Source organism: Lepidochelys kempii, chromosome 4, assembly GCF_965140265.1.
Source record: "Lepidochelys kempii isolate rLepKem1 chromosome 4, rLepKem1.hap2, whole genome shotgun sequence".
NCBI lineage: Eukaryota > Metazoa > Chordata > Testudines > Cheloniidae > Lepidochelys > Lepidochelys kempii.
Genome location: NC_133259.1, coordinates 26,921,141 through 26,947,274, shown reverse-complemented (window position 1 = coordinate 26,947,274; position 26,134 = coordinate 26,921,141). Strand labels below are relative to the sequence as shown.

Here is a 26,134-nt window from a genome sequence, read left to right as displayed (position 1 = left end):
ATATTTAGCTTGTGGTCCACTATGACCCCCGGATCCCTTTCCGTAGTACTTCTTCCTAGGCAGTCATTTCCCATTTTGTATGTTTGTAACTGATTATTCCTTCCTAATTGGAATATTTTGCATTTGTCCTTATTGAATCTCATCCTCTTTATTGCAGACCATTTCTCCAATTTGTCTAGATCATTTTGAATTTTAACCCTATCCTCCAAACATTTGCAACCCCTCCCAGCTGGGTATCATGTGCAAACATTATAAGTGTACTCTCTAGGCCATTATCTAAATCATTGATGAAGATACTGAACAGAACCGGACTCAGAACCGATCCCTGTGGGACCCCACTTTTTATGCCCTTCCAGCATGACTGTGAACCACTGATAAGTACTCTCGGGGAATGGTTTTCCAACCAGTTTTGCACCTTATAGTAGCTTCATCTAGGTTGCATTTCCTTCATTTGTTTATGAGGTCATGCGAGACAGCGTCAAAAGCTTTACTAAAGTCAAGATATTCCACATCTACCACTTCCCACGTACCCTGTCAAAGAAAGCTATCAGGTTGGTTTGGCATGATTTGTTCTTGACAAATCCATGCTGACTGTTACTTATCACCTTTATTATCTTCTAGATTTTTGCAAACTGATTGCTTAATTATTTGCTCCATTATCTTTCCAGGTACAGAAGTTAAGCTGACTGGTCTGTAATTCCCCGGGTTGTCCCTTTTTATAGATTGGCACTATATCTGCCCTTTTCCAGTCTTCTGGAATCTCTCCCATCTTCCATAACTTTTCAAAGATAATTGCTAATGGCTCAGATATCGCCTCAGTCAGCTCCTTGAGTATTCTAGGATGCATTTCATCAAGCCCTGGTGACTTTAAGACATCTAATTTGTCTAAGTAATTTTTAACTTGTTCTTTTCCTATTTTAGCCTTTGATCCTACCTCATTTTCACTGGCATTCACCATGTTAGACGTCCAGTCACCACCAACCTTCTTGGTGAAAACCAGAACAAAGAAGTCATTAAGCACCTCTGCCATTTCCACACTTTGTTATTATTTCCCTCCTCCGCCCCTCCCCACACACACACATTAATGGGCCTACTCTGTCCTTGGTCTTCTTCTTGCTCCTAATATACTCGTAGAATGTTTTCTTGTTACCTTTTATGTCTTGAGCTAGTTTGATCTTGTTTTGTGCCTTGGCCTTTCTAATTTTGTCCTTACATACTTGTGTTAATTGTTTATATTCATCCTTTGTAATTTGACCTAGTTGCCTCTTTTTGTAGGTCTCTTTTTTGATCTTTTAGATCGTTAAAGAGCTCCTGGTTAAGCCAGCATAGTCTCTTGCCATAGTTCCTATCTTTCCTACGCAGTGGGATAGTTTGCTCTTGTGCCCTTAATAATGGCTCTTTGGAAAAACTGCCAACTGTCTTCAGTTGTTTTTCCCCTGAGACTTGCTTCCCATTGGATCTTACCTACTAACTCTCTGAGTTTGCTAAAGTCTGCCTTCTTGAAATCCATTGTCCTTATTTTGCTGTTCTCTTACCATTCCTTAGAATCATGAACTCTATCATTTCATGGTCACTTTCAGCCAAGCTGCTTTCCACTTTCAAATTCTCAACCAGTTCCTCCCTATTTGTCAAAATCAAATCTAGAACAGCCTCTCCCGTAGTAGCTTTCTCCACCTTCTGAAATAAAAAATTGTCTCCAATTCATTCCAATGCAATATGATACTATGGCAGCAGCTGCTCCCACATTAGGGTAGCATACATTAAAAGTCCAGGCTGTGGTCCCCAATTTAGAGGCTCCCTCCTAACTTGAAACCTGGAATCTAGTTCTCCAAGGGTACTGCCTTAATTTGCTATTTGAGTGAGGGAAGTGGTTGGTCTTTCCTTAAACTCTGCCGTCTGGACTACTTGTCTCTGACTCTCATACCAGGCCACTTCTACAGAACTTTTTCAGTCATTGCAGCAGTGCTTCGGCCATCTCTCTGCATCATCAACTCTGTCGTAGCATAAGGTTATTTCACATAAGTTGCACCCAGAGCCAAGAGCCAAAGTTCAAAGGGTTCATAAACAGCCTTTGCCATGCTCCAGTAAATTCTTAAAGAAGACTGTTGTATGTTAGCAAACTTCTTCGCTACTTCATTTGTATTGTCTTAACTATCACTGAGAGCTCCAGTACACTGTTTACACAAACAGAAGTGGCCTAGGGCACTTTATAGATGACTTCGGAGATGTCACAATCCAGTATCTGTGATGTCATAATGCTGAGAAAGAATGTACTTGGAAAAAAAAGATAGGATTCAAATTTGATAAACAGATTGCATTAGAAGCTCTGTAAGGTCCTGATCTAGGAGGCGCTAAGTGCCTCATGTGATATCCACAGTACCCTCACTTCCCACCTCTCAGGGTGCTCCGCTTATTGCGGGATTTGACCCCATATCAGATCTGACAATAAGGGATTTTACTGTTCATGCACAACAGCAATGAAGAGAGTTTGCTGATACAAATCCAGATACAGTACAATATAACAGAAACAAATGGGGGCATTTTGTAAACTGCCGTTTCAATAGCATTTGCATAGACTCAAATCTGTTGAGAATTTATCTGACTGGAACATAGTACATCATCTGATTCCCAGGTGATGACAATCCTACCACCCATCCCACGTTCTGGGGCTGCACACTCACCTCCCATTTATTCCACTCCGAATGAGTTGGTATCTTACTCCTCTGGGAAAGGATCATCCCCCCCGTCTCAGCACCACCTGCCTGGGTCCTTCCTTTCTGTTTCCGTTGTACCGTGGATTTCATGTTCCTCCACGTCTCTCTCTCAAACCTGCTTTGAACAATCTTGCTTTAATTGAGCATGATCTGCTCCCATCCTCAATCCATACCCAATCCCAACTCTCCCCTATTTCTGGTTATACTCTATTGTTCTCTCTCCTAGTACAGATCACCCAGCTGCCTCACTGTGATAAGGAAAATGGATTAATATCCCTCACCAGTGATACAAAGAAAAACAGACTGAACGGTGTGCATTTAACCATCTCAGTGCCAAAGGTCCCCAGCTTCCCTCAGAATTCTCCCTGATTGTGCAATCCTGTCAATCAGAACAAGTAAGCCTTGGTATCTGGCAAACTTGATAAAGAAAAAAAAAAGCTTAAATACAATACAGCAACACAACTGGGTTTTCTCCACTGCTTATTGTGCAAGAACATATTAAATGATTCACAGTGGATGACACTGCAATATCCAAATAAAAATGTTTAGTATCATTATTATTTAATATTCATACTGCATAGGGTCTAGAGGCCCTAATCAGGCTTAGCAACCTGTTGTGCTGAGTGCAATACAAAACCATATAAAGACACTGGCCCTATCCCGAGGATCCAGTATGTCACACAGGTAGTACCTGCAGATGAGAAAAGTCAGAGAGAGCTATAGGGCATATGAAAAAATAGCAGGCTAAGGGGTAGAATTTTTTTATTAGTGAGGGAGTTGGAAGTCAGAGGCCAAAATCCATGACCAATTCTTCAAGAACTAACTGTTTTTATATAATGGATAAAGAGACGCATAACATTCTTAACACCATCGGGGGACTTGCAATAGTGGTAAGGCTCTCTCTTCATTTCTAACAGAAGTTGTGTTTTACTGTGGAATAACTAAAACATATTAGCTATCCTGCTGTAAAATCCTAGCAGAGATAAGGCACTGTAGTTTTAGTGTGAGGTAAACTAGGTGAGGCCAACCATGGGCAGGGGTATAATACTGACTTTGCCTGGCTACTTGGTAATGAAAACTACAGGCACCTTGTCTCCACTAGGATTTTACAGTGCAATAACTATCAAGAGTTGCAGTGGGGGAGGTTTAGGTTGGATATTAGGAAAAACTTTTTCACTAGGAGGGTGGTGAAACACTGGAATGCGTTGCCTAGGGAGGTGGTAGAATCTCCTTCCTTAGAGATTTTTAAGGTCAGACTTGACAAAGCCCTGGCTGGGATGATTTAACTGGGAATTGGTCCTGCTTCGAGCAGGGGGTTGGACTAGATGACCTTCAGGGGTCCCTTCCAACCCTGATATTCTATGATTCTATGAAGAGTTAGTTACCTCACTGTAAATGAAAAAACAAAACAAAAAACACTTTTTGGCAGTGAAGACAGCCTAAAACTCCTACAGAAATAAGGGTTGCATATTTTACATTTCAGGTACCCATTTTCATTTCTTAAATTATGCTGCCACCAAGTGGCCAATGCATTTTGTTCATTTAAAGTACAGTGGAATTTCAGGAGCTTCTCCCACACTTTTTGACAAAATTGGTTCTTGCCTCTAAAAGGGCATAAAGATGTTGATACTAGTATTTGAAACTGATTACGCTATTTTAAGGATTTAACAACAAAATTGTATCCCATCTCCTAGATAATCTGAATGTTATTATTACAGCCACTTGTAGAGATATACACTAATTCTGATGCTTAGCCTATGTTCGTGAAATAAATATTCTCATTGCTATATAGAACATGCCTGGGTGTTTGTAGTCCTTTGTTCTAGGTGGCTAAATTAAGTGTACATAATATTTATTTAATGTTTTAATATCTGATGTGTAATTTATGTTGGTACCAGTTCTACACTTTTCTTAGTCCAGCTGTGATCTTGATTTTGTAAATGTCACCCTAGGTGGAAGGGAAAAACAGGTATTTAGTAACTCAGGATATTGGCACTAGAAACAAACGGCAGGTGTAAGAGATTTACATATTCAAACAACTCTTCAGCAGCCTCTTCATCACTAGAACCTGGATCCTCTCCTTTCTGCAATAAAACAAGCAGGAGGTACTAATGGAAGAGAAAATCCCTCCTGGATTCTCATGACCTTCACCCTTCCATCCCCACAATGTGCCGTGATGGAACCCATTCCCTCTTTCCATGAAGGAGCAGTTTGGCGAAGAGTCAAGTACAGTCAGGTGGAATTTCCCTCTTTCTGTCCACTCCCATTTTTTCCCCACAGAAAGGGCCTATCGTCCTACAGTCTCTATTTTTTTTTCTCCTTTTTACCTCTGAATAAAAGAACTAGAGTTGGAGAATTTATTCAACTTAAACTGAAAGACAATACTTAAATATTTCTGGACTGACTTACGAACGAGAGGTATTTCCCAATTGTCTCTACAGCTGCCTGGCATTGTTGCTGAAGGAGGAATGGATGCCTGTGAACCTGAGGAATTAATAGGAATCTGCCAGCTATCAACAGCTGGGCGAGCTGGAGGGAAAGACCGGGAGAACGAAGGAGCTTGACTGAAAACCAGAGATGGAACTCATTGATCTGTTCTTAATTTCTTTCTTTTGTTTAATCTTTGCTTGCCTTTATCTCAAATTAATTGTGTGGTAAATAGATCGATTGAAGGCAGATTATTGTAATTGACTAGTGAAAGAATTGACCCTTGTGTTTTCAATCTCTACTATACCAAATTAGTGAGGTCATAAAAACAAAATAAAATGCATTCAGAGTAAACTGAAAGCCACTATAAAATCCAACTATAACAATTTGGTTAGTTCAAGTACAGACCATGCCTGCACAGCACCAGGCCTGAATTTGCGTAGCCCATAAGCACTGATGAAATTTCTGCAGAAGAGGGTATTGCCTGTGTTTCACTCAAGTATTTCGCCAAGATTTGGGGCCTTGTCTTTGGTAGGAGGAAAATCTGAGAGTATGAGTCAGGTATTTCTTTGGTGCAGTCCTGTTTATTTACAAAGAATGTACACAAAACCCTATTTCCCTGAACACAGAAGGAACAAACAGCAGGAGACGGTTTCCTTCTTCAGAAATCCAGCATTTCCATAGACTACTGTATCTATAAGAAGCTCTGTCTCTCCAGTTGGCCCCAAGGTCTCACCTACCATTTCCTCTCTCACTTGCTTTTGGCTATCTGGTTGCTTTCTGCCTGTCTCATGCACAGTCAATCCTCTCCACGGCCTCTGCATTTGCTGTCAGTCCTCAGAGAAACCCTTAAACCCACATGGCTTAGCTTGTGACTGGCCTAGCCATACAGCTCAGTGCTGTGGATGATGGCTTCCTACACTGTCAACTACCTATCACTACACATAGGAGCATTTAATTGCTCCTTCTATTTAGCCTGAATGAAGGGTGGTTAGTGCACACATCAGCTTTAACCAAGTATGTGACTGATCTATAGATCAAAGACACACTTAATGGCAGCCATGAATACCTTACACCATAACAATTTGTCTATCTGTTTTCTCACCTGAACTGTTCACAAGTTCTCTCTGACAAAATCGTATTCAATTTTTGCCTCACTGTGGATTTAGCCAATATACTAAAAATAGATTGTACCATTGTAAATAGGGGTAATTAAGACAGGATCCCTGTTGTTCAGGTCGAGTGCTCTGAGAGGCTCAAGAATGTCTCTGAGAAACCAGATTTGATTCTCCCTACTGCTTTGGAACTCAAGCACAATTAATAACTGGGTCCCAAGAATAAAGCCATGGGTAAATATTAAGGGAGAAATTGAGGCATTCACTAAGGGAAGGAGAGTGGGGAGGAAGAGCCTCTGTGCCTGATGAGGGCAGAATTGCAAGGAAGACTTACGATTTGATAGACTCTGTAGCAAATACAGCTCCCATTTAGTTTTATGGATCAAATCCTCCACTTACAATCCTCTCCTATGCTAGTAGTTTCTTTCCTCAACTGCACTGAGCAAGGAGAAAATAAAAATCTATGCCGACCAGTCTTTATGACACTATTAATAGGACCTATAAGGAAATACAATCAACATGTGACTATAGCCAAAAGGAGAGTTTGTGCCTCTCTGACAAATAACATGCAGCAAACTGCCATAGTCAAGATTTACTGCAGATTCTTAAAGAACTGTTGATGCCAAGCTAATAAATATATCGGTTAAAATCAACTATATTTTCCATGAACCATCACACATGATACAAGAGTGCCAGCAGAGGACATATGATCTTCCTGAACTCAGCTGTATGAGTCAGCAGGGAATGTTAACTAATGCAAAGCCCTATCATTTGACAAAGGTTCTGTCTATACTGCAATTTCAACCATGTCAGGGGAACTGTTACAACAGCATAGTCCCTCAACAAGTTTAAAATATGCTTCAGTCTGGCAGTGCAGGCAAGATCAAACCATGCTACGGCTTTGAACTTTGCAAGGTAGAAGCACAAATCAGGAACAGAAGTTAAAATGCAGTTTGGTTCTCTCTGTACTACAAGACCAACATGTTTTATCTGTTTTCAGTGAGAGGAGGATGAGACCAGATTTCTCCCTACTCCCTGCCTGGTTGATCTTACGATGTACAGGGGCCTAGGCCAAAAGTACGTCAAAAGTATTGAAAGCAGTGAGAGTTAGAAACCTCAGTACCTTTGAAGATATGGGCCTATGGGATATGCAAACAGAAGATACAAATTAAATAATAAAGAAGGAAATAATGCTTCCTTAATAAAGGGACTTACTGTAGCATGAACACAATATGTCTGATGGCTAGAAACCATACATCTTCAGAAAAGATACGAGTGTAGGTCAGAAACGTACAGAAACAAGATAACGTGAGTTCCTCCTTAGAGGGGAAAAATATTCTTCTGGTTGAGGCTCTGCACTAGCAGTGAGGAGATCTGTGTTCAGCCTTCCTCTGAAACATTAGCCATGTCTGTCAATCAATCAATTTCTCTGTGCCTCAGTTCCCCAGCCATAAAGTGGACATAACAATTATTTCTCTTACCCTTGTCTATTTACACTGTAAGATTTTGGGACGGGGCCTGTCTCTCACTCGGAGTTTGTATAACACCCAGTAAAATGCAGCTGGCCCTCTTCTCAGTTGGGGTTTCTAGGTGCTACAAAGATATAAATAATAATATTGTGCTAAGGACAAGAAGACATGTTAATGCACAAAGCAGCTTAGCTAATATGGAAACAGGGTCTCATAGTGGGAAGCGTCAGGCAACCTTAATAATAGACAATGCTACCAGCCCTGTCCATAATAAAAGCAAGCAGGCTTCACAGCCTGGACACAGATGCCTATAGACAGGTTGCCCCATTGTCTTTAATAGGTATCAGTACCATTACACAACCCCAGTTATCAGCTCTAATCCCTTTTCTTTACAGCTGCTAGCATCTCTTAGAGCTTGTCTGTACAAACACTTAGTTCACGGCAAGGTGGGGTGTAAATCTGCCTTGCACTAGCCTGGTGTGCACTAAATGTCTGTTTGGACCTTCCTGCCATGCACTAAAAGTTTCCTAATGTGCTTTAATCCACCCGCTTTGAAACAGAAATAAGTTAAAGCACAGTAAAAAAACTTCTGTGTGCAGCAGCAGAGTCCACGCAGCCACAGTGCATTACAGACTAGATTTAAACCCCATCTTGTCACAATTTGTTTTCATATAGAAAAGCCCCTAGACCAGTGGTTACCAAACTTTAACAACCTGTGAACCCCTTTCACTAAAATGTCAAGTCTCACGAACTCCCTCCTAAAAATGAATATTTCCATGGATTTTCTCCTTTACCTGAGTATAAATTATAAAAGCAGTGATCTTGGAAATATAAAATTTGTTTTTATGACATGCTTATTACACACTTTTTATTATCATTACAGTATTTTATTACATCATGAAAACGGCAACGCTCTTCCAAGATCTCACTTTCATAGCTTGTATCACTTTGAATAAGCCTGTTATAAGACAAGGCTCCTAGGTTTCATTAAGGAGTAACAGATGTGAAACAGCATGAAGGTATTTAAGAAGCCAACTCAAAGAGTTCCTCCTACACAAGCATTCAGGTCTTGAGCAGTCCAGGCAAACAACACACGTTACAACAAAGCTTAAACCTGTTCTCCATAATCATTTTAAAAACAATACTAGCTGCCTATTTAATTTTTAAAACAGCAAAAATTATCTACCTCCCTTTCCATTTCTTATAAGAAGTCTTGAAGTTTAAATCTCCTCACTGTGATAGATATGCTTGCTTTGATCTGCTTAGCCCTTGGAAGTCCAGGGGCTCCGGGCTGCGGGCTCCGGGCTGCTGGCCCCTTGCTGCCCGGAGTCCCAAGGGAGAGCTCTGGCTGCCATTAGGGAATTTTTTCCTGAGACCCCCCCTGTAACATATCACAAACCCCAGTTTGAGAACCATTGCCTTAGACTCAGCATTCAGTACTTTACCTCTTTCCCCATGAACCTTTAATTTTTAAGGGACATTTTGCCTCCTTAAAGGGATCTCTTCGAATTATTATGTGACCAATCAACACCCATCATTCAGCCATCCCCTTGAAACAGCTGAATAACTCTACTCCCAAGAGGCAGTGTAGACTCATTATAAAAAGGGAGTCAAGCCAATTGTTCTAGTATTGTGTAATGAGAGAGGTTTTAGGAGTGCATGCCTGTAAGAACATGGATGTGGTAAGGTAATCTTATGTCATACAATATATAGTGTTTGGACTTCTTTTGTTCTTGTGCAACATTTTTGTTTACAAACTGGTCTCTTATTCTTTGTTTATCTAAGTAGTTTGGCCTTTACCTTTAGGATATTGCTAGTTCCTTTTTCAATGTATCCTAACTTTTTGTACTATATCTTAACTCTAAAGTTGAAGAAAATCAGCACCACAAAAGCCTGGTATTCCTTTCTCAGCATCTCCTAGACATGTTTCCCTATGGGTTTCTGCCTTTCCGAGCATGATGGTGGCACTAAGTTTGATTGGGGCTCTAGGCACTAATGCAATACAAATTTATTAAATACATCTACTCCCCTTTGTAGAAGGAAGGACTTACATTTATTAAAGCAGATGAGTCTGAGTCACACTTAAATTCTATTCATAAGCTCTCACACAGATTGTGTTTTGTTTTGTTTTTTAAGGCAAATAACTATTCAGGACCAGCCCTGTAGTTGTTCACTCTTATTTGGGAACAAGAATGCCTTGTTCACATTTAGTTTAACCAGTTCCTGAATATCTCCATGTGTAGACAAGCCCTTAGACAAGGGTGTTTAGTGTTCCTCTTGAAAATCAGGCCATAAATGTATTTGTCACTTTACTTGTTTAAAATGACGATACTTGCTGTAACAATACTGGTTCTGGTGGGACCCAACTGAGAGTACCAATTCAGGACAAATTGCTTAAAGCTGGGCGGTTACAGCCCAAGGCTGGGGTTCCTTTGCACACCATGGCAAACCAAACCAGCCAAATAGAGAAGACTTTGGTTTTACCCCACTGGCTAACCATAAGCCACACAAGTAGCTCCCTTAGACACTCCAGTTTCCCAGTATCCCCACCAGTGCCACTCGTTATGGGGACGAATGGTTATGAAAACCAATACCCCAGTACAAGAAAAAAAGTTCTCCCGATCCCAAAGCACCAAGCCCCAGACCCGGGTCAATATTCCAATCAGATCTTACCCACAAATCACGCTGTTACCAATCCTTTAGAATCTAAAGGTTTATTCATAAAAGAGAGAAATATAGATGAGAGCTAGGATTGGTTAAATGGAATTAATTATATACAGTAATGGCAAAGTTCTTGGTTCAGGCTTGTAGCAGTGATAGAATAAACTGCAGGTTCAAATCAAGTATCTGGAGTACGTCCACAGCTGGGATGGATCATTCAGTCCTTTGTTCAGAGCTTCAGTTTGTAGCAAAGTTCTTCCAGAGGCAAGAAGCAGGATTGAAGACAATATGAATGTGAGGCAGTTGCCTTTTATAGCTTCTTCCAGGTGTAAGGACACCTCTTTGTTCATACTGTGGAAAATTACAGCAAAATGGCGTTTGGAGTCACATGTGCAAGTCACATGTCCATGCATGACTCAGTTCTTTACAGGCGGCAGTCATTGCTCACATGCTATCTTGAATGTTCCCAGAAAGACTTCTTATGTGGATTGGAGTCTCCCAAGGTCCATTGTCTGTTAACTGTTTCTTGACTGTGCACTTAATCTGCAAATTCCTTTCTTAAGAAGCTGACTAAATGCTTTACTAAGGCTTCTTAGAATCAAAACACATTGAGATACAAGTACATAGCCAGTATTCATAACTTTAACTACAAAAATGGTGCACACATACAGACAGCATAATCATAATCAGCAAATCATACCCTTTCCATAGACACCTTACACGACAACCTTTGTACAATATTTGCTGCAAATATACAACAGTGGTTGCAACAATGATTTATACGGTCATAGATTACGTCAGTAACGTCACAATTGCCTATCTCGCAAGTGTGTTCTGTCTGTCCAGACTGTCAGCTTTTCATCTAGAGATCAGTCTATGTAAATGCAAAGTTGTGTTCGAAATTTATTGTATCTGAGAAATAGGATGTGGATCCCATTAAAACTAACATTATAATATAAAAAGGCAGGATTCAAGTTTGAGTTGTCGGGAATGCAAGTTAGGTTTTAAGTACCTAACTGTACAACATCAATGTTGCATGAAGATCTGCACTTGGTTTTTGTTTTTTCCCCTTCTAAAAAAACCAACAAACTTGCAAGTAACTCATTGCAACTGGGATTTGAAACACGCACCTCACTGAGGTGGGGCTCAGATGTGCTGATGCAGTCTACTTTGACACACACTTCTGCAACATGGCAGCTACATCTTACATTTTTGTTTTTTGGTTCTGCCTATAGTGAAATTACAATTGTGGGGCTCCTGCTATAACATAGCCCATCTATATGCAATGAGTGGGGAAGGAACTGATTACTAAACAGTTAAATAGTTTACTTAAGCATGGATTATTCTTGCAGTGTCAGTGTGACCTTTTCTATCCATATTTTGGAACCTCATCAGCCAGGCTCATTGCACTATGGACTAGATTTACAAAGAAACTTTGGCATAGTGATATTCAGCTTCACAACACTTAACTTCTAGGCAATCAGACAATCACTGGCATTCACAAAGCCTGAGTTAGGTGCCTAGGCTCCCTGTGGGATGGATGGGGAGAAGAGCAAGCATTCTAGGCAGCTCCGCTGCTACAATAGCCATGGGAGATGCCAAGTTGAGAGGGAGGGTGTGCTAAGCCCTACCCCTCTCTTAGAACTAGATGCTAAAACCCAGGCTGCAGGGAGGTGCTGCCTTCTCCCTGTGGGATTCTCTGCTGCAAACCTTCTTTTGGTGCTCTAGCAAGAGGCCTGTGAGGGGCATGACCTCCCTCATAACTTTTAGTCCAGTAACTAGGTTTCCCATCTAGGATGTGGAAGACCTGCAGTTCAAGGCCCCCCACACACTCCCTGCAGGGTAAGAAGGGATTTGACCTGGGCTAACTGCTGGACAATGGGGTATTCTGATAAGGGGCTCCCTCAGTCTCTCCCATTAAAGCTGTCCAATGTGGATAGACAACCTTTAAAAACAAATCACTGGAGCAAGAAGACTGGATGTTGGGTGTCTCACCTACAGGTGAGTGCTCCAACCACCAGGTTGGCTACAAAGTCATTTTCATACTTGGACTTTGCCCAATAGCTCAGTGATTAGGGCACCCATCCATTATATAGGAGACGAAGTTCAAGTCTCTGCTCCAAATAAGGCAGATCAGGGATTTGAAAACAGGTCTCGATCATCCCAGGTAAGTACCCTAACCACCGAGTTATTGGCTCTAATGGACGTGAATGTTGACACAAGAAAGGGCTGACCTGCCTTAGGCGCCTCACTCCAGAAGAGGATTCGTGGCTGTAAATCCTGAGCCAAGACAGGCATTTAACTCATTTGAAGAATTTAGGCCCTGCCCCTTGACCTATCCTACTGGAGAGTTTAAGCAACTCCTGTTCAGATTACCGGTTTTTTTGTGAATCCCATTCATAGGTACTTAACTCTTCCCATGCACTGGATGCCTCACTAGTGGCGGAGAATTCCACTGTATGGCAGGGTATACATAAAAGTTTATCTGTGGCTCTAACCCTAGGTATCTAAAGAGGCAGACGGGCCTGGAGGGATTATCAAAAGTACCTGGGTGCTCAATGCCCATTGACTTCACTGGAAATTGAGTGCTCCTCTTTAGACATCCAAATACCTTTTAAAAAAATGTGCCTCCTTGTCACCAGAGATGCTTAGCACAACCATCACAGTCTTCTCCCTCTAAAATAGAATGTATTATAAAGTGCTGTAATTGTCAGATAATTGCTACTTTCACTAAGCAAAGTACGTTCAGGATCCATGTAGAGTAATTTCTTACAAAAATAAGAAGCTCTGGTATTGTAACTTATAAAAACGCACCCATCACTAATTCTTTGGGGTGTATGTACAAAAAAATATACTACCCCCTTTGACCAAAGTTAGTGACCCCTGCCTTCCCCCCAGAACATTACTTCAGCAAATTCCAGTATTCTCCTCTCCCAGGCTAAAGTCTGAAAATGACCTTATCTTGCACTGATAAATAGAACTGGTTGACTTTCCCATCAGAATACTGATTTGTCAAAATGTTAAACATTCTGCAGAGATGGTACAATTTTGATGAAGGTTAGATGAAAAGCAGGCCGGGTTCTAATGGAATCCTGCCAGGTTTTCTGCCTGGTGGACTGATGAGGACCCTGGGAGTGCTGGCTCCCAAGCTCATGGCCCCGTGACAGCCTGAGTATCCAGGATAGCCAGCCATGGTAACTACCTCTGAGACAGGGGCTCCATGGTTTTTCCTTTTTTATGGAGAACTTCAAAATTTAAGCTCTTGTTTTAATTCTGAACAAAATCAAACTCTGAGGTAAATAATCCTGTCTGAGGATTTCAGTTTCTCAGCACAGCTATCTAGTAGGATGGGAAATGAATTCATAAATCAAGGGTGCTTCACGGAGAATATCCTGCCACTACATGTTCCAATTTTGACAGCTGACTTAGGTACATAGGAATTGCCATACCAGATCAAACAGTAATGTCTTTGGTCTCCTATCCTGTCAGTGGTTCATACCAGGTCATTCAAAGAAGATGGCAAAATGCCTAATGGAGTTATGGAAAAATCTGTCTAGGAAAGCTTTTTTTCTCGCTCCTGGTAAAATGTCTACAAGAGGTTTTAGCTGAGTTTGCCAAATAATTTTCACTGAAAGTTTGGGGGACTTCTTGTGTAGACCTACACAGAGGCTGCAATAAACAGTCAAAGGTTTGAGCTTGAGAAGCGTGAGCAGTGAGAACCCTTATTAATGTTAACTCAATTGGAAACACTGTCCTTGCCCCTCAATACATGACTGGAGCCCTTATGGCCAGGGTACCCTGTGGCTACAACGGGTAACTGTCCTGAGACTCTTTGGAAGAAATGGGAATGTCTTAAAGAAATCCAGCCTCAGGCCTGAGTCTGGGGTAAGCAGGCAGCAGCTGGGCAGTCCCTGCAACAAACCCTGTTGTGGCAGTGAAGAAATGTATCATGGCCAACTCTTGCAATAGCTGGTATCATCTTTAAAGTCCTGGCCCTTGGAATTATGTGATTACATGAGACTCTCATTGTCTTTTATGTCTTAAAAGCTGTTTCTAGCTGCCCTGTTCAAGGGCAGAAACCTAAAACGTGACCTGTGAGCACTCACCAGGCTCAAGCCCCAAGGAAAATAACACGCACCCTTCCCCCGGCCCCCACTAAGCGTTTAATGCTCCTAATTTTTAAAGGTTTCAGAGTAACAGCCGTGTTAGTCTGTATTCTCAAAAAGAAAAGGAGGACTTGTGGCACCTTAGAGACTAACCAATTTATTTGAGCATCAGCTTTTGTGATATGCATCCGATGAAGTGAGCTGTAGCTCACGAAAGCTGATGCTCAAATAAATTGGTTAGTCTCTGATTTTTAAAGCCAGCACCAAGCGTGGGATGGAGGGGGGGGGTGACTCATGCTTTCTGGACGCCAGAGTTTGGTAACGCTGCTAGCTGCACCAGCATGCCCCCCCCCCCCCCGCGCTGAGATAAGCCCGTGGTGGGGGGGGGGGGGGCGGAGATAGCTGGAGGCAGGCACTGGCCAGAGGCCCCAGCTTCCCCCAGGAACGGGTGTTGATGGAACAACATGAACCGCGCACCCACCACGCCCGAGAGCCTGGAAGGGTGACGTCACTTTAAGTGTGGGCGGAGTCTCCATGGAGGAATGGAGTAGCGGGTTGCCCGCTCCTGTCAGTCAATCAACACTGCCAGCCCCTCTCCATCGCGGGCATATGATTGGTCCTGGCGCCTCAGCTACGGCCCCCTCTCCACTCTGCGGTGATTGGCTAGTCGTGGGATCCGGGTTCCCGGATGTGGGCACGTTGGGCGGTTATAAAGCGCTCGCGGAAGGCGGGAGCGGGCGCAGTTTGAATCGCGGCGGGTGCAGGAGTGGTGGTGTAGTTGGGCACGCTCGGTGTGTGTGGGACGCTCGCTCTCTCCTACCCCACCCCGTGTGGACCTGCAACAAAGCTCATAATGGTAAGGGAGCCGCGGAAACCGGCCTCGGTAGGGCGTGCGGCTGCGTCGCCTTGGGGCGGCAATGGTAGAAGCTGAGGTGAACGAGCCGCAGGGGGGGTGGGGGTAGACGCACAAGAGGTTAACGAGTGGGTGGTAGCGGTTGTACGAGTGGGAGGTGCTAGTTAATGCTAAACCTGTCGCGTGGGGCGGGGGGGGAGAGGAGAGGGTGGTGCACGCGCACTAGTGCCGCCGCCGGGGGTGGGGAGGGAGAGTGGTTGGGGCGCATGCGCTCGAAAAGCCGTTCGTGTCGCCAAGTGTGGAGGAGTAAGGTTCGCGCGCGCATTGGCGCTGGCTAGCGGTTGGAGGCGCATGCGCGGGGTGGGCGCGTGGCGCGTCTTCCGCTCGCACGTAGGGCGCTGGCTGCCTTCCACACTGCTTGTGGCGTGTGCTGCTGCTCACAGTCTCTCTTTGCGTTAGGCTGGCGGTAAAGCTGGGAAAGACTCTGGAAAGACCAAGACGAAGGCAGTGTCCCGATCACAGAGAGCCGGTCTGCAGGTGAGGACTGGACTAATTGTCAGCTTACAGCATACCCGCCCCGAAGAGGGAGGGGTTTGCTTGAGGGCCCTCCAGAGTTAGAAGGGAACGTGCCTTTTATTGCAAATCTTGTGATATCTGGTGGTTTATTTTAAAAGCCCCAGCTCCTCACATGTGATTACATGATTAACTTCAGCTCCTTTTCCTCATCTTGAGACAAGAATGCCAAGTTTTTATGCTTTCTGGGCAGAACCTCTAGTGTCCTCGTTTAAATCTAATTATGTAATCTAATCTCTATTTTGTGAGAGGCTGACTCTTACCCCTCAGATGACTGGGTTTGGCTGAGACAGGCCTCCAGCAAGTTTTGCTGGGGAGGGGGGACTGAAAGTATGCTATAAATAGCAACAGGCGCCACAGACCTCATTATACAGAGGATGATGGGATAGCCATGCCAGTGTAATCTCAGATGGGATGGAGATCCTGCTAGAAGCACACTCAAACTGTTATCTTGAATGCAGACATACTTGTGCCATATATCCAACATCAGCTTGGTCTTTTTTTTTCCCTGCCTGGATGTTATACATATGAGGTGTAAGGATTGCAGCTTTACAGGCACTCTTACTGCAGTGATGTCTGCAACATAGTCTTATCTATTATGATCTCTTGCAGTTCCCTGTTGGCCGCATCCACCGACATTTGAAATCTAGGACTACCAGTCATGGACGTGTGGGGGCCACAGCTGCTGTATACAGTGCTGCCATCCTGGAGTACCTGACAGCTGAGGTGAAGTTGATGATGGGGAGATGTGGAAGACAGCTGACACTGCTGGAGCTGCATAATGACCAGGGCTGCTTGTATTCTGTGATCATGGAATTTGTTGTAGAGTTGTGCTCTAGAACCTCTGCTTCAATCTTTTGTTTTACAAATTCACTTTAGTTAGCAAAAATGTAAACTAATGTCCCTGAGGCCTGGTCTCTACTAAAAAGTTAGGTTGAGACAGCTACATTGCTCAAGGGTGTGAAGAATCCACACCCCTGAGCAGTGTAGTTATGTACACCACAGAATAGATTGGCTTAATGCTAGGTCAGTGAAAGAGGTCGTCTGTTGATCTAGCTGCTGCTTCTCCAGGAGGTGGATTACCTATGCTGATGGGAGAACCCCTCCTGTTTGTGTAGATCATGTCTACACTTGAAATGCTGCGGTGACAGCACAGTAGCTGTGTTGCTGTAGCATTTAAAATGTTGACAAGGCCTCATCAGTGGACCTGAAATTGGCTTTAAGATGTGAGCTACCCCAGTCATGTCACATGGAGGGGCATGGACTCCCTGACTGAAATTGTGGGACTTGCCATTTTTTCCCAAGATGCCACAGAACTCTGCATTTTTGTTGCAGAATGAGTATCTTCAACTATAAGCTCACTCTTCATTCTCGTCCCTTCCACAAGAGAATCTCACAAGGCAATCAGTAAACCCAACTTAATGGTGCATGCTACAGAATGTAGTTACACAAGGCCCTGATGACACTCTGTGTAGCCTAGCCTATGGTGCCTGCCATATATTGTTTCGGAAATGTCATTAACCATTGTAATCTGTGCATGATGGGTAGGCACTGAAAGTGCTTTTGTCTGCAGGTTCTTGAGCTGGCAGGAAATGCATCCAAAGACTTAAAAGTGAAGCGTATCACTCCCCGTCACTTGCAGCTTGCAATAAGAGGAGATGAAGAATTGGACTCTCTCATTAAAGCAACAATTGCTGGTGGTGGTATGTAGCTGCAACTCAATACTATTCGAACTAAACTTAAAGTCAAATAGGTTTCTTGCTGCTGATTGCTTTTTACAAACATCATAATACACAAATAGAATACTGTCTTTCAAATGATACAGGGAAAATCAACTTCAACCTTGCCTTAATCTTGTGTTTTTTATCTTAGGTGTAATACCACATATCCACAAATCTCTTATTGGAAAGAAAGGACAACAGAAAACTGTCTAAAGGATACCAGTATTCCTTGTTATCTCAGGACTCTTACTACTAAACAGTTGTCCAGTGTTGGTGATTCCAGTGGACTGTATCTGTGAAACACAGTTTTGCCTTTTATAACTCTGAGAAGCTAAAGCTCACTGAGCATTCTAACAAACCAAATTTCTGCATTGAAGTCTTAACCATATTTAAGTGTTACCATGGCTTCAAAGAAGCTGTTGTATCTGTAGGGGTTTTTGATTGAGCTGACTGTTTTAGATCTGTTTGATTTTAATGTGAAGCAGAAGTTAAAGGAAATGTTTGGTTTTGTACAGACTCTTGATCCACTTGAGTGGAAGTATTCAATAAATGTTATATCGATACTAGTCTGTGTATTTGCTATTGCTATGCTTTTTGATAGCACCTCTTAAGACTGATCAGACCCAGTTCTTGACCGAGGAAATGTATGTTCTGCTGCTATAAATTGTAAAATGCCTTAATTTGATTCAAGCAAGCTCTGTTGGCAGAATCATTCTGCTTCAATTCTGATCATACTTAGTGACCCCTTATGATCTGTAACTAATCAAGCAATGTAGATTGTAAACTTAAAGCTGTTTAATGGGCCATATCAAGCTCCATGCCACATACTGATTTTGGGGGGAATTAATCTGTATTCTAGGGTGCTCCCTCTACTTACTATCTTCAGTACTGGCCTGTATAAATGGCCCCAAAGCCTATAAAATACTCAGCATTTAAAATAAGTAACCTTGTGCTAGACTGCCCCAAGTGAGTAAAGATTTCTAAGGCTTGTTTTCACTTTTATGAACTTATGTTAACATCAGCAAATAACAAATGATGCCTCTAAGTGTCCTCTGAGCTTGCTCATACAGGTGAAAATGATCAATTACAGAGTACAGGAACCTTGTTCTCAGTAGGGTCTCTGTTGCCATCGCAAGTGAAATTGCAGCAGGTTTGTGGTATGAACCCCTGCAGATGCAGCAGTGGAAGTTAAGATGAATTCTGGAGAGCAAATTTTACAGCACTTCTAGTGCTGCTGCAAAATACTCTATTCTCTCTCCTAGGACATAAGTAGCATTCAGCAGAGGATCAGTTTCCTAGGACTGAGCAGGTCACTTGAGCCTATAGGATAAAGACTTGATTCTGCTTTGTGAGTATAATCTGCCACTATAACCTTAGGGCAACTTCTAACTCCTGTAGCATATTCTAGCTGCTACACTAAAATAGTCTGACCCAATTCTTGAATTTGACTAGATACCTACTAAATTACAACAAGTACCTCATTATTTTAAAGTGAGGTGCATCACTCTTGTAAGTTACTCTCTTCTACATGCATAGAGTGTAGCATCAAGTGAATGATTTCAGGGGAGGAAGAAGGAAAGAACAGTTTAAGGTTAAAGGATGTCTCCCTTACCATTTTAAAGAACTGCTGCATGCCCCTTTTCCCCAAATCTAAAGAATGGAGGGAAATGAAGTACTTTCTAGCTAGAAAATAATTCTGTTGCTAGGAAAACAGCCCAAGCCAGCTGAAAGGCTTCCATAATTACTGTTCACCTTTATATGCATGATGGGGGTTGGTCATAGTCTCTTGTAAATGGTCGCACTCGCTGGGCAGGAGTGCAGTCATCAAACACTTAAACGAGATTTAGTGACTAGTCTCCGCCTGTGCTTTACAACACCCCACGACTGCAGCTTGCCATCGTCCTTAGCTCTCACTGTGGTTTGTTCAGGAGGTATTCGCCATGGAGGCGGTACAAGTTGTTGCCTTCGAAGGCAAGCGCTGCCTCTGATCCAGCGCACTGCGAGTTCATGGGGCACTGTCAGAGCGTGCCACCCCGGTTAGAGACGCTTATCCCCCTCTCTACTCCTGCCACCAGGGGCCCCTCCTGTCGGCCATCTGCCCATTGCTCACCACGCTACCGCCGGGGGGAGTGTCCCTGCGTGGTTCTCTAGTAGCCCCGCAGGCCCGCTGGAGCGGGAGGCAGCAGGATGCACCCGGGCAGGGAGGGGTTCACGGGACACGCTCCGCTACCTCCAGCCCCAGCCCCGGGCTGCGTCTGGCGGCGCAGTGCGCACGCGCGCCCACAGCGCCCGCTCACCGCCGTCGCGCAGTTTGGCCCGGAAGCAGCCGGCGGCTCGGCCGGTCGGAGCCGCGCGCGGGTGTTGCCGTAGCGGCGGGGAGGATGCGGCGCGCCGGGATGGCTCGTGCGGAGTGAGGAAGAGCCCGACCCCCTTCCCCTCCCCCCCAGCTCGGCTCCGCTCTGGCTTCAGGCCCCTTCTCTCTGCGCTGCGCCGGGCGGAGGCGGCGCAAGGAGAAGCCCATGGAGGGGAACCGGGACGAGGCCGAGAAATGCATCGAGATCGCCCGGGAGGCGCTGGAGGCCGCCAACCGCGAGCGGGCGCTGCGCTTCCTCCACAAGGCCCAGAAGCTCTACCCGACCGAGACCGCCCGAGGTGAGGCCCGGACCCCCTCCCCGGCTGACCGCCCCGCGACCCCTCTCTTTGGGCCGCACCCACCGGCGCCCGGCTGCCACCCGCGAGGGCCGCGCCCCCCAGCCCTGGGCAAAAGCCCAGACTAGCTCTCCTCGGCCTAGGTGGTCTCTGAGGCCCCATCCCGCCTGTTTGTTGCCCCCTCTCCTCTAGGTTTGCCAAGCATAACGCCCCTGGGCGGCCTTGGGTAGGGCCTGACCGCCGGAGGGGAGACACTAGTGATCTCTGGGCCACCTTCACCCAGTGTGGCCTCTTTGTGGCTGTGCCTGTGCCCCATGAACACAGACGTACCCTGGTGAGCCGAACACGTCAGTGGACTTTGTGCCTGTGAAATCGCTCACCTCGGACTTCGAGTGATGTGCACAGAAAATTTCACATGTGCGTAGAGCACATGTGTGTATACAGATGCAGGCCAAGGCGAGGGCCCTAGAAGTGAACCCAAAATGATTAGCTTTTTTGTTCAGCAGTATTCAGACTGGTCTGGCTCTAGATATGTAACAGGGAAACCACATAGTAAGAGGTTTAACTGTTGGGAGATTGACCGTTCGGGTGTTTAAAAGGAGAAAGTGGAGTTGGGAAGAGAATCCTTTGACTGGAATCAGGAATTGAAGTCAGCCCTAGACAAGCACAAGTTCAGCTTTGTTCTACTACACTGGGTCATAGACTGCTATTTCATACAAGTTGCCAAAGAGTATTTTTACACAGCAGCTAGATGTGGCCTGTGCCAGCTGCCGGTGCCTAGTTGTTGTGTAGACATACTCTAAAAGGCTTGAAGAGCTAGTTGAAATTCAGAGAAGCACTTCACTAAAACACTTAGCTAAAACAGTTGGAAGGAACATGACTTTGATTTACCATGCTCTCTTTAGGGATGTAAAAAGTTAACCGGTAAGCATCAGTTTTATCAGTTAACCCACCTTAACCGTTAACCCCGAGCTGGCTGGCCAGTCCCAGGGTCCCTGCGTTGGCTGGAGTGGCCCCAGCCGCTTGATCTGTTAACCGTTTAAGTCAGCAGTTCTCAATCAGGGGTCTGAGGCCCCTTGGGGGTCCACGAGCAGGTTTCAGGGGGTCCGCCAAAGAGGACTGGCATTAGACTCTTTAGAACCCAGGGCAGAAAGCCCACGCTGCCCTGACCCCACCACCTGGGGCTGAAGCCAAAGCCTGAGCAGCTTAGCTTCATGGGGCCCTCCAAGGTGTAGGGCCCCATGCAGTTGCCCTGCTTCCTTCCCCCTAATGCCAGCTCTGGCTTTTATATGCAGAAAAACAGTGTGTTGTGGCACAGGTGGGCCATAGAATTTTGATAGCATGTTGGGGGGGCCTCAGAAAGAAAAAGGTTGAGAACCCCTGTTCTAAAGGACACATTTTTAATAATTTAAGCAGTTAACTTTTTAAACGATATTTACATCCCTAATTCTCCTGTTGAAAGAATTTATTGTGGGTTATTGTTTGCACTTTTAGCCACCAACATGGCTGAATTGGGCCAAACCATTACTGCGGACGTGCTTTACACCATGATTCACTGCACTAGTACAAGTTGTTCTATTCCATTGTGAACTGGGTCTGCACTAGTCTTTGGCCAGTTACTAATGATTTTTCATATTACAGCGTCTGTCTTTCTACCAATTGTTTAAAAGATGGTTCTTTAGAGGAAACAATAGCATGGTTTTAAATTTTATTATCGGCATGGTCATTGCCTGTCTAAGGGTATGTCTTCACTACCAACGGTAAAGCGCTGCTACAGAGGTCTCCCAGCACTGTAAAAAAACCACCCCCATGAGAGGAGTAGCTCCCAACGCTGGGAGCACTGTCTACACTGCTGTTTTACAGCGCTGAAACTTGCATCCCTCAAGGGGGGTGTTTTTTCACACCCCTGAGTGAGACAGTTTCAGTGCTGTAAAGTGGCTGTAGACAAGGTCTTAAGGTCTTCTAGTCATGCTATGCCAGAAGTTTATTCTAGATATTAGTGCATGCAGTGACTTGTTGAGTTTCCAGTCTCCGCTGAAATTCTCTTTATTTTCGTCAAAGGATAAGTAAGTTTCTTTTTATTCTTTTCACAGAAATGAAGATTTCCACACACAATTAAATACTGCAGCATAGTATATTTCAAATTAAAGGTGATGCTCTCTAGGGTGATGCTCCAAAAATTGATAGTAGGCAATACTATCTCTAGGGTGATGCTCCAAAAATATCAGCTCTAGGTGCTCCAGGTTCTTACCTTAATATCAAGTATATATTTACGAAACACGTTCCCTCCTCCTGTGCCTACCTGTTAAATTTTGTGAGCAAGCAAAAAGTAAGGACTCGCAGCATCTGTTGTTGTTTTTTAAAATTACAGTAGGTTGCTTCTTCTGGAATAAAAGATAGATATATTAGGGATCATTAGGACAGGGGAAATCCATTGCCTCCTTATCCCAGAGTCCTATGCAGAATTGATACGTCACATGCTTTTCACCTCTTCCACTTTGCCTGTATGTCTTAAGTATGTCTTAAGTACTACCAAAAGCCTGTGATAATCCAAAATACTTGCCATGGCTTAGTTGGATTGCCTTCATGAAAATACCCTTTGTCTATAAAAAGGAATATTGGACTGGAAGCCAGGAGACTGAGTTTCAGTCTTGCCTCTTACACTGACTAGAGTTAATAATTTTGTACATTTCATAGTCCCTATGGCAGTGGTCACCATTGCAATCTCTGGTGGTGCAGCAGGGCTGCCACTAAGGCAAGCTCTTTGCCTGCCCTGGCCCCGTGCAGCTCCAGGAAGCAGCCCTGCGGGGGGGAGGGAGGGAAGGAAGGGGGTCTCTGTGCGCTGCTCTTGCCTGCAAGCACCATCCCCACAGCTCCCATTAGGTGGGAACCAAACTGGCCAATGAGAGCTGCGGGGGCGGTGCCTGCAGAGAGGGGTAGTGCGCGGACTGTGGTGCACTTTGGGAAGACTTTACTGCTGTCCTGCAGATTGTTAAGAAGCAGGTCACTTTACAAAAGGCTTGATTGGTTCACTCTCCATTGCAAATCCCAGAAGGCTCTCTCATAATGTGCTTGCAGATCTCTAATCAGAAGAAAATGGGTTAATGCTGACCTGAGTTGCTGCTTTGCAAAGGGGGGCGTGGTTTCCATTTTCAGTAGAGTGGATTGCAGAATGTTGGGTTAGAGAGCTAAGGAAGTTGTCCCAGGGAATTGTGTGATACTTCCAGATGACTCTTGGGACCTCAGTCAAGCTAGGCTGTATCTACACTGCAAAGTCTGAGGGCTCAGACTCTCCAGCCCTGGCTTGACAGAAGCTCAAACCCTCCAGCCCTGTAAGGTCCTGGGTCCAAGTCCTGGGTTAGCACAATGGCAGGCTTAGATTGCAGTGTAGACATACCCTAAGTGTCTTAAACTGGGTACTCAAAAATTAGTGGGCTCTTCCAAATTTAGGTTTTAATCACTCTGTGCTTGTTTCCTATCTATAAAATAAGGATAATATCTCTCTACCTCACCAAGGTGTTGAAAAAAAATTGTGAGGTGCTATTACAGTGATGAGTGCAATAGATAAGCCTTTGAGTAAAATTTAAAAAAAAAATTATATTCAGGTCAGGATTTGGGTGATGTGCAGTAATAAGGAATGGAATCACATATTGAATGATGAGGATAAAAGGAAATATGGAATAGCTGCCTCATTATAAGTGTACCATCCCTTCTTTCCAGTGAATGAAGCAGGGGTCCTGTGGGAAAAATAGTATGTTATCACGTAATTTAAAGCTAATGCACACATACGCAAGCAAGCAAAATTAAGGTTTCATGGGCAACATTAGTTCTGGCTCTTCCTAACGCGAGTGCTTGATTTGAAACCTTAATAATGTTCTTTGGAAGGTTTTTTTTTTCCTATGGAATATACTATTTATATTCTATATTATATTTGGACCATCAAGTGGATGCTCTAGAATCTTAGAAGATCTGGAAACTATTGCGAAGTGTTTTTGGGGCTTTTTAGTATGTCTACACTACTGTTTTTTAGGAGATTTCCCGCTGTCACACTAGTGCAGCTCCCTCTGTGGTAATAATGATGAAAATGCTAGTGTAGACAGACCTTAGATGTTTTTTACCACTAGGTCATCCAAACCACCACTGTGTGTTGTGGCAGACTTTACAAGAAGGCTGTAGAGAAGGTTTTAAGAACATAAGGATGGCCATACTGGGTCAGACCAATGATCTATCTAGCCCAGTATCCTGGCAGTATCCTGCCAATGCCAGGTTCTTCAGAGGGCATGAACAGAACAGATCACCAAGTGATCCATCCCCTATCGCCCATTCCCAGCTTCTGGCTAACAGAGACTAGGGCTGCTTCAAAGCATGGTTTTGCATCCCTGCCAATCCTGGCTAATAGCCATTTCTGGACCATGAACTTATCTAGTTTTTTTTTTAACCCTAGGGGTTCTAGTTCTCTCTTCCCAGTCTCTTAGAGAAAACGGAGTTATTTAATGATGTAAAACTCCAACAAGCTTAAAAAGTGAGTGGAAACTTTTTCTTCGGGAATTTATAAAGCATTGTGTTGTTGATAGTGTATGAAACTTAATATCTCCCTATGTAGTCTGCCATCTTGTTCTATAAAGTGACTTTTCAATATCTCTGGCCTCTAAATTAGCCCCTTAAGTTAGGATAAAGTTGCTCCCCATCTACTGACTACATGAAACCAAAATTGGAACAAGTCACAATGCATCTTTCACTGCATCTTAAAAATTGGCAAATTTGAGCTCTGTTGGAATTTAAAAAGGAGGTAAGGATATTTAAGGGCCCAGTATGAGTGTGCCCTACCACTAGTGTCATGAGTTCAGCTTTGGAGACAGCTGTAGGGTAGGTCTCCAGACAATAATCAGTACTCTGAATTTCACTTGTAAATTGATTGGGAGCTAGTGCAGAGTGTGGAATGCAAAACTGTATTGGTGTTGGCCCGGCCCAGGTTCGACATGAACAGCCATGTTCTTGGTAGCTGAAGAGTCAGAGTGACTTTCAAGGATACCCCTAAATAGAGGGCATTACAACTTTCCAGCCTGGAAGTGACAAAGGCATAAGAACTATGATGTGGTCCATTTCTGTCTTTGCTTGTCTCGTCACTGTAGTATCTGAGCACCTTTCAGTCACTAATGGTATTTAATTTATAAAGATTTAATTATATTTTATTTATATAGGAACTTTATTCCCAAAGAATTCCAAAACAAACACATAGATTTATCAATTGCAGTAGAACCTCTCTTATCTCGCTTTGATAATTCTCACTAAAATCCCTATCATCCTACTTCTCATTGATTTAATGGCAAGTGGTATTGTAATGCAATCTCATATTTTTTACTTCTGATATGCTGTCCAATATGGTTATAATTAAATCTAAACAACACCCTTCAGAATAAGTGAAGTGCATTACTATTTTTTATCACATGGGTTCATTTATTTGCTAATTTTCAACGCAACCATTCAGGACAGCAGTTTAATTCTGCATTCTTTAACACTTTTTGTTTTTTTGTGATGTATGCCTCTTTGTAATTAGATATAATGATTAGAATCTTCAATATTGGTATGTCTCCTTTGCGGCATGTAAAGATACAGTGGAATTAACTGTTGAAGATTATGCTTAAACCATATTTTAGCAAGCTTCTTCCAGATTCCCATCTTCATTTCTGCAAACATTCTTCAAATTTCCCAGTGGAAGAGATGTCACAATTTGAAAAGTAAGTTAATTGAGAAGTTAGATGTAGATCAGCAAAGGTTTGTTTCCTTCAGTAAAAAGTACAAGCAGTATCTACAGATATAGTCAGGTATCTTGACTTCTACAAAAG

At 43.6% G+C, this 26,134-nt stretch overlaps 2 protein-coding genes across 5 annotated transcripts in view; both read left to right on the top strand.

The window, feature by feature from the left end:
• Positions 1-15,162: 15,162 nt before the first annotated feature.
• On the top strand, positions 15,163-18,205 carry H2AZ1 (H2A.Z variant histone 1). Its single transcript, XM_073340790.1, has 5 exons — positions 15,163-15,348; positions 15,805-15,882; positions 16,531-16,644; positions 17,492-17,621; positions 17,791-18,205. The coding sequence occupies exons 1-5, from the start codon at positions 15,346-15,348 to the stop codon at positions 17,850-17,852; spliced, it is 387 nt and encodes a 128-aa protein (XP_073196891.1). The 5' UTR covers positions 15,163-15,345; the 3' UTR covers positions 17,853-18,205.
• A 1,593-nt stretch (positions 18,206-19,798) lies between these two features.
• The window catches only part of DNAJB14 (DnaJ heat shock protein family (Hsp40) member B14), a 37,669-nt gene continuing 31,333 nt past the window's right edge, over positions 19,799-26,134 (top strand). Inside the window, exon 1 of one of the 4 annotated variants that reach the window (XM_073340782.1) lies at positions 19,799-20,291. In XM_073340782.1, coding sequence (XP_073196883.1) covers positions 20,159-20,291 — 133 coding nt within the window. In that variant the 5' untranslated portion in view covers positions 19,799-20,158. Of the gene's footprint in view, positions 20,292-25,665; positions 26,027-26,134 lie in introns of those variants that run through there. The other 3 variants (XM_073340781.1, XM_073340779.1, XM_073340780.1) reach the window with 3 other exon arrangements.

Coding starts and splice junctions, on each gene's coding strand:
- H2AZ1 (XM_073340790.1), top strand. Junction 15,883..16,530: donor CACAGAGAGCCGGTCTGCAG/GTGAGGACTGGA, acceptor GATCTCTTGCAG/TTCCCTGTTGGCCGCATCCA. Junction 17,622..17,790: donor AGCAACAATTGCTGGTGGTG/GTATGTAGCTGC, acceptor TTTTTATCTTAG/GTGTAATACCACATATCCAC.